Source organism: Euprymna scolopes, chromosome 10 (genome assembly GCF_053919585.1).
Source record: "Euprymna scolopes isolate OS-2025 chromosome 10, ASM5391958v1, whole genome shotgun sequence".
Taxonomy (NCBI): Eukaryota; Metazoa; Mollusca; class Cephalopoda; order Sepiida; family Sepiolidae; genus Euprymna; species Euprymna scolopes.
In genome coordinates, this window is record NC_136491.1 from 44,638,146 (window position 1) to 44,651,040 (window position 12,895).

A 12,895-nucleotide genomic window follows, 5' to 3' on the forward strand; every position below is an offset into this window, starting at 1 on the left:
TAAAAAAAGAGGCAGTAAATGACATTTTCATTAAGAAAATGAAAAATCAATTGGGATGGATAAAAAAAAATAAAAAGGTAGATCAAACAACGCCTTTTTCCATCTGTGAAGATGTGCTCATGTATGGTGAGAGGATCGTAATTCCACTAACGTTACAGAGGAAAATTCTGAAGGAATTTCATACAGGTCATCCGGGCATTTCGAGAATGAAATCCCTTATGAGAGGATATGTGTACTGGCCTGGTATGGACAAGGAAGTTGAAAAATGTGTCAAGACATGCAGAGGATGTCAATTAGCAGCTCGAGATCCTCCAGTAAAAACGACGCCATGGCCAAAGACGGACCTACCCTGGTCACGTCTGCATATTGATTATGCGGGACCTATAAATGGTTATTTTTACTTGATTATTGTAGATTCTTTTTCAAAATGGCCAGAAATATTTAAGTTTAGACATCCAACAGCAAAAAACACTGTGAGTGCGCTTAATGAAATTTTTAGCCGTTTTGGAGTGCCAAAAACCTTAGTGAGCGATAATGGAACAGCATTTACTGCTCATGAATTCAAAGAATTCTGTGACTCACTAAATATTCTACATATGACAACACCTGTGTACCATCCACGATCGAATGGGTTGGCCGAAAAATTTGTAGATACGTTTAAAAGGGCACTTAAGAAAAATCTTACTACGGACACAGACGAACAATGTATTCAAACATTTTTAGCAATTTACAGGGTGACACCAAATCCTAATAATAATGTCAATTCTTCCCCGGCTGAGCTAATGTTTGCAAGAAAGATAAGATCTGTCTTCGATAGGCTGCTACCAGAGAAAAAGAAAGTTTTCAAAAAAGAAAACCTTAATACCAAGTGCTTCTCCCCAGGTGAAAATGTATATTTCAAAAATTTTCAAAATGGACGAAATCAGTGGGTTGAAGGTATTATCAAAAAAAGGATTGGGAGCATGGTCTATACCATCCAAGGATTAAGTTTTGTCTGCAAAAGACACAGAAATCAAATACGTCCCAGACTGTCTCCAAATGTGGAAGAGACACCAATGGAAACATTGTGCGATATTTTTGATATACCAAAACCAGCGTGTGTACCGCAAACAATGAATATTTCGCCTGAACCGACCATACGGGCTGGACAGAAACCTTTACCCCGGGTAACGCTGACCAGAAGGAAAAGCGCAAGAAAGAGAAAAGTTACCAGGAGATTAAGCCCTGACCCTAAAAGGAAGAGGTATTTAAGCTAAAATCAGGAAGATTTCAGCTTCAGGGGGAGGTGTTGTGAAGGAACATAACTGGCTATACACCGGTTACAAACTGTATATATATATTGGACTGTTTGGCAGACAGCGGCAGACAGCGGCAGACAAGCAGTCGCAGTAAGACGGATAGTCTTACGTGTTGATTATCAGACTTTCTTCCCCATACTTGTTACTATGTACTTCTATTTACCTTAGGCGAGCAGCCTTACGTTTCTGTATTATAAATAAACCCCATTACACATACCACTCGGTGTAACTCACGTTTGTCTTTATTTCCTAAGTATTTAGGAATATAACAATGGCGACGAAAGGATGTTCTTTCTCTTAACAGAGATAAATTACCGTACCAAGGACTGTGTACAATGCAAGGATTTTTTGTTTTACGAAAAAAACAAACTACACAAGGATTTTTGACCACGTGCGTCAATGAATTTAAAAATTTTTCCTACCTAAAGTAGCGAAAAGTACGGATTTTTCTTCGTAAAGAACTCACAAGAAATTATAGAAACATGTTCAAGGTAAAGTGGAATTTATATTTATTTTGACAAGTAAAAAAAAAAAAAAAAAAAAAAAAATGGTCGCAAGTTGAATTCGAAACTACACTAAAGGATTACGAGTTTCGAAAGAAAAAATATAAATACAACGACTATTGTACCATTTTATGCCACGTGGGAACGGCAGCCATATATTTTTTTTTTTTTGGAAAATTAATTGTTTGTTATTGCCTTTATATAAATAATTGGAACTATTTGTCGTGGGAAGTAAGAAATATTTTGTGTATGAACTTACGTTGTTGAAAAAAAAAAAAAAAAAAAAAAAAAAGAATTATTTTACAAAGCCTGTTGAATTACTATGGATGAACTTTGTTGAAACGTGTTGTGTCTGCATATTGCTACTAATTTACGATATACGTAAATTTACGATTTTTCTTTGGAATTATTGTGTAGAATTCGAAAAGACATTTTTGTACTAGAAGCTAACATGGAACAATTAGCAGAGTTAACTAAGGCTCTAGCCCTTAGCATCCAGGAACAGACAAAAATGACTCAACAATTTTTAGCGCAACAACAACAACAACAACAACAAATTCACCAACAACAGCTACAGCAACAGCTGCAACAACAACAAGAAAGAACACAAAAAACTTTAGAGGCACAACAAGAACAAACAAACATACTACAACGACAAATGTCGACACAGCAAAAGAATTTAGAAAAGCTAATTCTAACGTCGACCGGGAAGAAGACTAATTTTTCTGCCGAGGGTATTTCAAATTCACTAACGGAATTTCGTTACTCCCCGGATACTGGTGTTACTTTCCCTGCATACTACAGAAGATACGAAACAATTTTTACGAAAAGATGTTTAGACTGGACCGATGAGGAAAAAGTTACCCTGCTACTACAAAAACTGGGTACTGATGAAAACACCAAGTATGCAAATCTAATTCTACCAAAAAAACCGGAGGAGGTTTCGTTCGAGGAAACAATTAGTACCTTGTCGAAAATATTTGATAAAAGGGATAGCCTATTTCACTCTAGATACAAATGTTTGAACATTCAGAAGGCAGAAGCTGAAGACTATCTAGAATATGCTTGCACTGTGAACTGTTTATGCGAATCATTTAAATTGAATGAAATTTCCGCAGACCAATTTAAATGTTTAATCTTTGTACAAGGTCTCACAGCACCAAGGGACAAAGATATACGTTCACGGATCCTAACAATTATGGAGGCGGATCCTAACATAACATTGCAAAAAGTCACTGAAGAGTGTCAACGTCTGATTAACATAAAGAAAGACAACACTCGCATTGAAGAGAAAAATATTTTTAAGGTGCAGCAAGTAAAAAGGCAAGGGACCACAAGAAAGTCCAGGTTCCAAGAACACAGGATCCTTAAAGGATACAAAGACCCAAAGCTAAAGTGTAAATGTTGTGGTAGTTTAAGACACAACAATAAGACCTGCTGGTTTAGGAACAAAATATGTTATGAATGTGGTCTCAGAGGTCACAAGGGAACATACTGTGCCCAGAAGAAAAGACAAGGGACCGATAATGTAAATACGCTTCGCATGAATAAAGAAAAAAGCTGCGAAAGACGGAAATATGTTGATGTTCGGATAAATGGACATCTGGTTACATTGCTTCTGGATAGCGGTGCAGATATTAGTATTATAAATGATTTGTCTTTATTTCCTAAGTATTTAGGAATATAACATTATTATTATTATTTTATTTTATTTCTTATTTTTTTGTACTTACTAGTTCTCACACTGATCATTATAGATTACACACTAACAACAACTGATGGCATTCCCTGGAGCTTAAGTGACAACAAATCTCTCCAGATTTTCAGTATTCTCAACCTCTTTCGATAACCTTTGCAAATGGATTAGCATTATTGCAACAGCCACTTGCCATTGATTTCTCTCTGGTAATGACTCTTGGTCTTCACTGGAATTTGGGTGGCAACAAGCCTCCCCAAGGTACTAGTTCTCTTCACAATCATCTAGTGGAGGTCTGGTTAGTGCTTTCTCTCTTCAGTCTTTCCATCCTTCTTGATCAGTTTTCTTGGTTCTATCTTTTTTGTTTTACTTCTGTTGCAGTTTCCATATAACTGGTTAGCATTTGAAGCTAACGTGGCTTACTTTCTGCATTCAAGAATTTTCTTAAGATTTCAGCTTTTTAACTGTTTTCAGTATTATCACTTGTTGTATAGCCTCAGTCTTTCCCTTGATTCCGATTTCTCCTAGACTTTTTTCAAAATTCTTTGGGACTACTCCTAGTTCTCCTACAATTATTGGTATTATATTAATTTTCTTTGTGGTTCATATTCCTTTCAATTCCTTGGCAAGTTCTGCATATTAGTTTCATTTTCCTGTCTCCTTAATCTTCAATCTGGAAGGCAAAATGTACAATATGACAATTTCTTTTCTTCTTGTTAATTATTACAATGTCCAGTCTTCTTGCTTGGATGAGTTTATCTGTTTGTACCTCCATATCCCATATTATTTACTCGCTAAGTGTAGTCACACAAACCATCATTAAAGATTGCTCTTTGAGAACAACCTGTGGTGTTCCCTGGAGTCTGAGTGACAACAAGTCTCCCCAGATTTCCAGCACTCTCCTCCTTTTTCGAAAACCCTTGCAAAAGAATTTACGTTATCACAACAGCCACTTACCATTATTATTATTATTATTATTATTATTATTATTATTATATAAAATTTAGTTGTTTTTTTTTTGTTTTTTGTTTTTTTGATTGAGTATTTGAGTTGAGAGGCGCCATCTTGCTAAATATAAGATGCCAATAATCATAATAGGTATTCTTTTATCTCACTAGGTGTCGCGCTTCTGGAGATGTATTTAAAAATTCAGTTAACTCAAATACTCAATTTAAAGTAAAAAATTGAATATTTTGAATAATCAAAAAATAAATAAATAAAATACTGGATTGTTTTCTTATCATTGGGATTAATCAGACTACTGTCCTCATATTGAGTGTCATTTTCACAATGTTTTAGTCGATGAAGAAGGTCGTAGGTTACATCGACCAAAACGTTGTGAAAATGACATTCAAGATGAGGACAATAGTCCAATCAATTCAAATGATACGAATAATTAATCCTTATCTCAAAAATTCAAAAACGCATTGTTTTCTGTAGAATTTTATTACAGTTTCTTTTTTCTTTTTCTTTTTTTGGTTCTGTAGACTAGAAAGACAATCTCATTTTTACATTTAAAAACAACTTTATTGATTACAGAGACAAACATAAACTAGAGTTATAACAGAAAATAACATGTATCCACTGCACGTCACCGTATCTTTGTTAGTAAGAATGTAGAAAAGGATTAGTTGTAGAATGAGTCCACGTATGTATGGACGGACGAAGACAAAAAGTTAGGCAGTCCAGTTGGAAGAGAAAAGAGTTCATGTATGTTGAAGTTAATGTCCGGCGGTAGTCATGACGGATTCTCGTTGATGAAGTCAAACTCAGGGACAAAGGCCCGGGTGGGTTCTGTTGTGCTCCAAGAGAGAAGTTTAGGGATTGGTCTGACCCCCATAAAGTGTGTTGCTAGTACTGAGAGCCAGAAAGAAAGATAAGGAGTTGCCATGCACTTAACCTTCTGTTACATTTTAAGCTCGCCTGAGAGATGGCCTTTTATTGGGCAAGCCAGAAGGAAAGTTGAATATTAGTACCAATTATAAACTAAAGATATTCAAAATTTCAAATCATATGATGTCGCTGCTGCTGCTGCTGCTGCTACATTTCTTGTCTTGAATTCCCCCTATATTAAGAAGTAAAAATAAAGAAAAATCTGCATCATATTCAAAAAATCATGGAAATCGATCAAGTTTTATTTTCATAAATAATGATCTTAAGCGATTAATGGGAATTCATAGGCATTACAATTAAATCTAGTAAGTATGAATTATTATTGAGTTATCTACCTTTGTTTCTTGAGATTTTTTTCAAAACAAATAGCCCCGTTGCAGCCAGATGGCTGCATATTGAGAAAGAAAGGCGAGTAAGTATAGTGTATTTACACAATTTTTATTAACATGAAAGAAACAACAGTTGAAACAACAACAGCAAGGAAGTGTTCAACACGAAAGTATTTGAAGTTATAGGATTTCTTTATACACCACGTTCCTCATCTTTTTACAGTCACTTTTTTTCAGAGTGAAGTTCAGATCATCTGGGTTTCTTACCCGCGATGCCGCTACATACAGTTGACCATGGGTGAAAGTCGGTTCTTCCAGCCATACACCCACCTTGCTCAGTGTCTGGCCTTGACTTTTATTGATTGTCATGGCGAAGGCAGGCCTCACCAGGAATTGGTGACGATTCCACGTGACAAATTGTTCATCTTAGTGATTCATTTGTATTCTTGGTATGAGTACCTCCTCCCCCGCATGGTCTCCTGAGGCAATCTTGCATTGGAGCAGGATGTTGGTGGCTCTACTGAGGACTAGTCTTGTACCATTGCAGAGCCCTTGCCTGGGAGACAGGTTCCTCAGGAGCATGAGTACCATACCTTTCTTCAGGTGGAGATGATCTGGAGGGAGACCAGTAGGGGTGAGTTTGTTGAGGAACTCAACGGGAAACCTGGTCGAATCTTTGGGTTCACATGCTGTCAGCACTTGGCAGTATGATGGCTTCCCCTGGCAACAGTTCTTGTGAAATGATGGCCTTGATCTTATCAACAGAGTTGTTCTTAGGTGCCAATATTGCCCTCTGTGCTACCCAAGAGATCCAATGCTGCTCTGGAGGTTCGAAGTTTACCGTGATGTTGGGGAAAACTTTCTCAACAAACTGTCTAATGGATTCCTTGATAGCAATAAATCCCTTTCCAGCTTCATCTTGTATCTCAAAGAGATTTTCTGGTAGAATATGAATGATGTCAGACTTTTCTGCTATTGGTAAATCTCCATTTCCCAGCTTGAGAAGCCACCTGTTGAAGTCCTGAAGAGAAGGATCTTGGCCAATTCTCATGTTTTCTTCAAGTTCAAAGGCGGTGAAGAATCGCCGGAGGGGGCGCTTCTTCATCGATGCTGCTGTAATATGAGCTCTGGAACCTCTCGGAATGACTGGCAAAATTTGTCTGTAGTCTCCTGCCAGAATGAGACACTTTCCCCCAAATGGTTCTTGTGATTTTGTGATGTTCTTTAAGGTTCTGTCCAGAGTCTCGAGATGGTATCTGTGAGTCATAGGAGCCTCATACCAAATAATCAATTTGGTCATTTTGATAAGCTACGCCAATGTGTCTGTTGGTTTGATGGGATGTGTGGAGTCTTTCTGTGGTCTCAATGGTGCCTTGAATCTAGAATGGAATGTTCTACCCTGGAGCAGCAAAGTAGCAGCAATTCCACTTGAGGCAACTGCCAGTGCCACTTGCTTGAAGTCTGTCATGGTCCTAATTGCTGCCAGCAGAGTATTTAGTAGGAAGATTTTCCCAGTCTCACCTCTCGCATCTAGAAAGACACGGAAGGATTCTCCATCGGTGATAGCTTGAAGAACTCTGTCAGACACTATTCTTTGGGATGGAGTGAGTATGGCCAGGCGCTGTTCTGCCTTTTGTTTGAGTAAGTCATAATCAAACCCCAATTCTTCCTGCATGACAATAGGCTGATTGATTTCACCTTGATGGTCTGTCAGCTGCTGCACGTGTTGCTTCTCCTGTGCAGTAGGGCAAGGTAGGCTGAAGTCGCCCAGAGTTTTGCTCATCGGTAGCAGTTTCTTTTCTATATCTGCCAGAACCATGACCTTGAGCTGATCCTCAGTTGCTACTGGAGTTTTTCGCTTAAAATCATCCCACCATTGCTCAACATGGTTGTTGAAAAGCTGAAGGGGAGTAGATGGCTCACAGAAAAGAAGAATGGTCACAAACAATGATCTGATTTGAGGACAGAGTTTGGTCAGAGCTGCTTCCTGTAGCACAGTATACCATTCTTCATTATCCTGAAGCAGACCGAGTGTTCTGCACACTGTTTTGTAGGATTCATAGCTTACATTGTTGACTATGAGTATGAGAAGGTCTCTAAAACTCTTTTTCCCCTTACAATGGTTGTGATGGAGGAGTATTCTGAGATAGAACTCATCTTCACTCAATGGATGCATAGTGTAAAGCCTGCCAATTATTCCTTGAAGCTCTCTCTGTCGCTTGTTTCATTTACCATTTTTCCAGACAAAGTGCTTGGAGAAGTTTACATATTTGATCTGGGTTTCTGGGTTATCTTTATTGTAGGCAAAGAAGGCTGTGAGTTCTGTGGATTTAGCTGCCTGTTAGGCTACATTGGCTTCCTGACCTTGTTCGAAAGTGATGTATTGTTCTACTTCAAGATGAACCCGGAAGGCCTGGACAGCTGGGTACTGGCTAGTGATCTCAAACTCAAATAGTCTCCAACAGGCCTCACTGACTCCAATAGATCTGAGATTCTGGTATTCCTTCACCTCGTTGTATTCATACTGGAACAGCCATAGCCCTGTCTGATCCCTTGGTAACATATTTGAAAAGGTATTTGGCAGCCATTGGTGAGACACAAGCTTCTACATTGGTACTTAAGCAACAGGTATGGATTGTAGGGTACTATCCAGCTGTTGTCAATGGTTTTATTTCGAACCTCCACTGCCCTTCCTCCATTCCCTGGTGGTCTCCGTCTGTAGATGGGATAGAAGGCATTGTCATCCCAATGTGTCACCTCTAATAATTCTTTGGGGAAGCTTTTTTGACACTGATTGCCTTGCTGTCTACAGGCTTCAGCACAGTTGTGAACCATGTTATGGATCACTAACTGTTCAAGTAATCTGGCTTGTTCCCTCCGTGGTCCTTCTGGAAATGTAGCTGGGTCTGGTGGTAGCTCAGCTGTGATTACCTCGTTAACTTCATCGACAGTGTGCAGTCTGTCTTGCTCTTCGAGTATGAAGAGGATGTGGGAGTAAGGAAGCCTTCTCTTCTGGAATTCGACCACATCCACGTGGCCAGCCCGTCTACCCATGGCCTTGGCACTGATGAGATCGTTCATCAGCTCCTTTCACTTGAGATTGAACACTCTAGCCACAATATCAGGTCTGTCTTGTGGCTTTTGGTTGGGGAGGAGGGAGTGTGTGATTTCCGGCCACTGAGAGTTACATGTAAATGTAATGAAAAGGTCGGGTTTGTGGTATTCCCTTGCAATAGCCACTGCATTTTGGAAGTGCTGGTGCATATATCATGGATTTCCAGTATAGGATGGTGGCAGGATGACTTTTCTTCCTGGTCTGATATCATCTGAATTGTTGGCGGATTGTGCTCAATGTAGATGAGCCTTTGATTTTCTACCTTAGTGTAACTGACGCAAAGGTACTCTTGGAAAAGTTTGTTCCCTCTCAAAAGAACGTTAGGATTGTTGAGGCGATGCTGAATGTGGAATGAATAAAGTTGGAGAGATGACAGATTTCTCTTGTTTCAGGCCTAGATGCCAGCCATCAGTTCCAGTAGGAAAGAGAATGACAAAATGAAGAGGATCTGCTGATCTGTGAGTGTCAAGTATCTCTCTGATTCCCCTACCTCTTAGGAGCACTGAGAAGCTTCTTCTTTCTACTGTCTCATCGCTCATCAGAACTGAGATTTCTTTCAGTCCTAGGTGCTCTTCAGTGGGTCGTTTTCTTTCATCCAGCACCAGATTTAATTGTTGTAGATTCTCTTGGCAGTCATGGGCATAAGGGTTTCAGTCTCTAAGATGCTGCTGAAGAATATCAATGAAGTTCTGGAGAATCTGCTTTTCATGGACAGTAGCTAATGCTGGTTGGGTTACAGTAGCTAGCCTGACTTCATTCTCTTTTTGAGCATGATCAGGGTCTATGACATAAAGCTGGGAAAACTTGGGTTCTTTTCCTACAGTCCCCCCATCAGTATGAATACCTTTCTTTGTATGGTGACTGTTGGTTGCCATCCATGGTGTCCAGGTGGTCCTGGTGGGTGATCGATTTTGAAACAGGCCATTGCTAGGGAATTGTTTATCTGCCTAGTGTACTTGAGGAAACATGTAGAATGGAGATGATTTCCTTCCCAAAACTGTTTCAATGGATCAGGATGATTAGGGAATGTGGGTGGGGCAACCATTCCGTTCTTACAACACATGCCTCTTGCTTCATTTTTCCATTTAATCGCATGACAACTTGGGCATACTGTGGCCATTGGGGAAGCTGCACAATCTTCAGTGATGAGAGATCCAACACTGGAGTAGGAAACCAATTGGTCTCCAGAGAGGATTTTTTAAGCGGCGCGTGCTTTATTGTAAGCAAAGTCTAGTTGTTTTCTCTGGTGCTCTCGTCAATCAGCTGTCTGTCTTCTGTCCTGATCACGTCATAAACTCCTGGTGTGTAGTGACTCCACTCGCCTCGCATTAGCAGTAGCCTCCTGATCCTCTTGCAGTCTTTTATCCCTGGTGTGTGGTGCCTCCTGTTGCCTTGCATTAGCAGTGGTGTCCCGTTTTCTTTGAAGCCTTTCATCCCTGGTGTGTGGTGACTCTTGTCACCTCACATCAGCTGTGCTCTGCCGATTTCTCTCAAGCCTTCTTTTTTTTTTTTTACTCTGGGGACGTTTGTTGTCTTCTCTCTTGAGATTTCACAGCTTAATTCGTTTTCCGACCCAACAAACTTTTCCATCTCTTAGGCATAGTGATCGCTGGAGCAATAATACTATAGAATAAAATGATGTTGGTGTGGTGAAATTGAATATTAGACATGGACAGATAGACAGACATGCATAGACACATAGACACACACATAGACACACATAGATAGATAGATACATTATAGGCATATAGATATATAGATGCATAGAAAGGTATACAGACATAGACACAGATATATAGATATATAGCCTAGATATATAGATATATAGATAGACACATATATAGACACATCGACATATATATAGATATATAGATACACAGAAAGTTATATAGACACACATAGATAGATAGATACATAGGACATTATAAGCATATAGCTATATAGATCACAGAAAGGTATATAGACATAGACACAGATCTATAGAAATATAGGCCTACTATATAGATACACAGAAAGTTCTGTCAGACAAATATAGGCACAGATAAATAGATACAGGGATTTAGAATGCACTAAAAATGTGACTTTTTTTTTTTTTTTTTTGCATGCATTTTTTTGCATTTTTTGCATTCTTTTTGCATTTCCATACACCAAACATGGATATAAATATCACTAAAACATCCACTGGGTCATAAGTTTCATTTCGGTACCTAACTTGCCTGAGTGGGTTGTCTGTAGGCTGAGATAAACCGAGTCACACACACACACACACACACACACACACACAGTAGGAAAGTTTATATATAGATAGCAGGTGAAACAGTCACTCCTCGGATACTTATAAATTTATTTTTAAATAAAGTACTTGATCAATTTATATGATTTTTTTAAATGTATTTTCGTTTTGTCGCAGATAAGTACAATACAGATTTTTCTTTCTTTATTATTATTTTTTAAATTTAATTTAAGAACTCTTCCTTATCACCATTACAAGTAAGTATTTCCTACATTTACCATTTTGTTTAACTTATTTATTGAGGAGTGTTGTCTAGAAATGCCGAAATATCTTTTTATTAATGCCCGAGTTTACCGTGTGTAAAATTCAATAAGAGTTGCGTCCCTTGTTGAAAAAGAAAGAACAGGGTTATCTGACTGACAACGATTTTGAACAAAACAGTCTTTGTGAAAAGTTACAAATACTTGTCCATTGATGATAAAGAGCTACTCATAAATCTTTCACCCTGTAAACGCATAGATCTTTATCTCTTTCTTCAATTAACCTTTCACTCAAAGCTCTTAGTTTATTTTTAAGTTACGCTAGCAAAGATAACAAAGGAGTGTTTTCTTCAAAAGTTATTGGTAGTTCTCAATGAAAAAGATGAAAAATATCGCCATTATGCCGATCTTGTACTGTTGGTCATTACAGGCATATCACGAAAGAATATTTTTGTAAATCCATTTTGTAGAGGGAATAATAATAATAATAATAATAAGAAGAAGAAGAAGAAGAAGAAGAAGAAGAAGAAGAAAAGAAGAAAAAAGGAGAATGACAAAATCTCTCTGCACAAAATAATTATTTTCATTGACAATTTAAGACCTTCATGAGAGATGTTTCTGACAGAGGAGAAAGAATTGCTGTTTTCTAGGTTGGAATCTATTCATCTAATATTTATCACTGACTAGTTTTTGCCCTTGAAGTACAGTTTTTTGTTGTTTGTTTTGTTTTGTTTTTAGAGTCAGGGAACTTTGAATTAAAATAAATCACAGAAAAATATTTTATTTACAAATATGTGGTTTATTCAAAAGATTAATTTTTGGCATTTATAATTTTAATACAATTTTAGGCATATAGCCCCACGGTTCCTGTGTATGTGGCATAATCTAGGGGGCCAATTTTCACAAACTCAATGCATTAAATTAGGCTGTATTTTAGCAATAACGCATTGAATGCTATCTTCCAATTGGTCTATTGTGTCTGGTTTATCAGTGTAGACATGGAACTTTACATATCTCCAAAGAAAATAATCTAATGGGATTTAATCACACAACTGACGCGGCCAGTTGATAGGTCCATTTTGTGAAATTATTCATTCATCAAATGCTTCTCTCAGTAGACTGATTGATCAATTTTCAAATGTTGCTCGAGTGTTAGTCTCTTCATGATGAATTACCAAACCAAGCTGAACTCAAAATAACCAATGGTTGCCAAATCTGCAATTAAAGAAGATAAAATTGCCTGGAATGATTTCCATAAAAAGAAAAGAAAGACAATGAAAATTTTCCCTCGAGATCAAAGCCAACAAGGTCAAGGCCATGGCTGAAATGGCTTGTTCTCTGTTGACTGAGGTATGTTTCTGGCCCTGAACAGTTCTAGAAGGTCCACCCTCCCAGGATTTATCTTCTCCTTTTGAGAAGAGATTAGTTTATCATTAATCGCTTGAGGCATTTCTACCAGGGAATGCCGATGGGGCTGTTCAAGCATTTCTTGCAGGTCATAGTACTTTTCCTCTAGGACGCTGACTTTTAAAATCCCACTTTCTGACCTTTGTTTCACATCATCGCAC

The 12,895-nt window shown here is 38.1% G+C and overlaps 1 protein-coding gene across 1 annotated transcript; it reads right to left on the reverse strand.

Annotated features, from left to right (window-relative positions):
* Positions 1-6,401: 6,401 nt before the first annotated feature.
* LOC145286436 (uncharacterized) lies at positions 6,402-7,019 on the reverse strand. Its single transcript, XM_080135350.1, has one exon. It carries the CDS (start codon positions 7,017-7,019, stop codon positions 6,402-6,404), a length of 618 nt encoding a protein of 205 aa, XP_079991476.1.
* Between the last annotated feature and the right edge of the window lie 5,876 nt (positions 7,020-12,895).

Coding starts and splice junctions, on each gene's coding strand:
- LOC145286436 (XM_080135350.1), bottom strand. CDS start 7,019: ATGACCAAATTGATTATTTGGTATGAGGCTCCTATGACTCACAGATAC.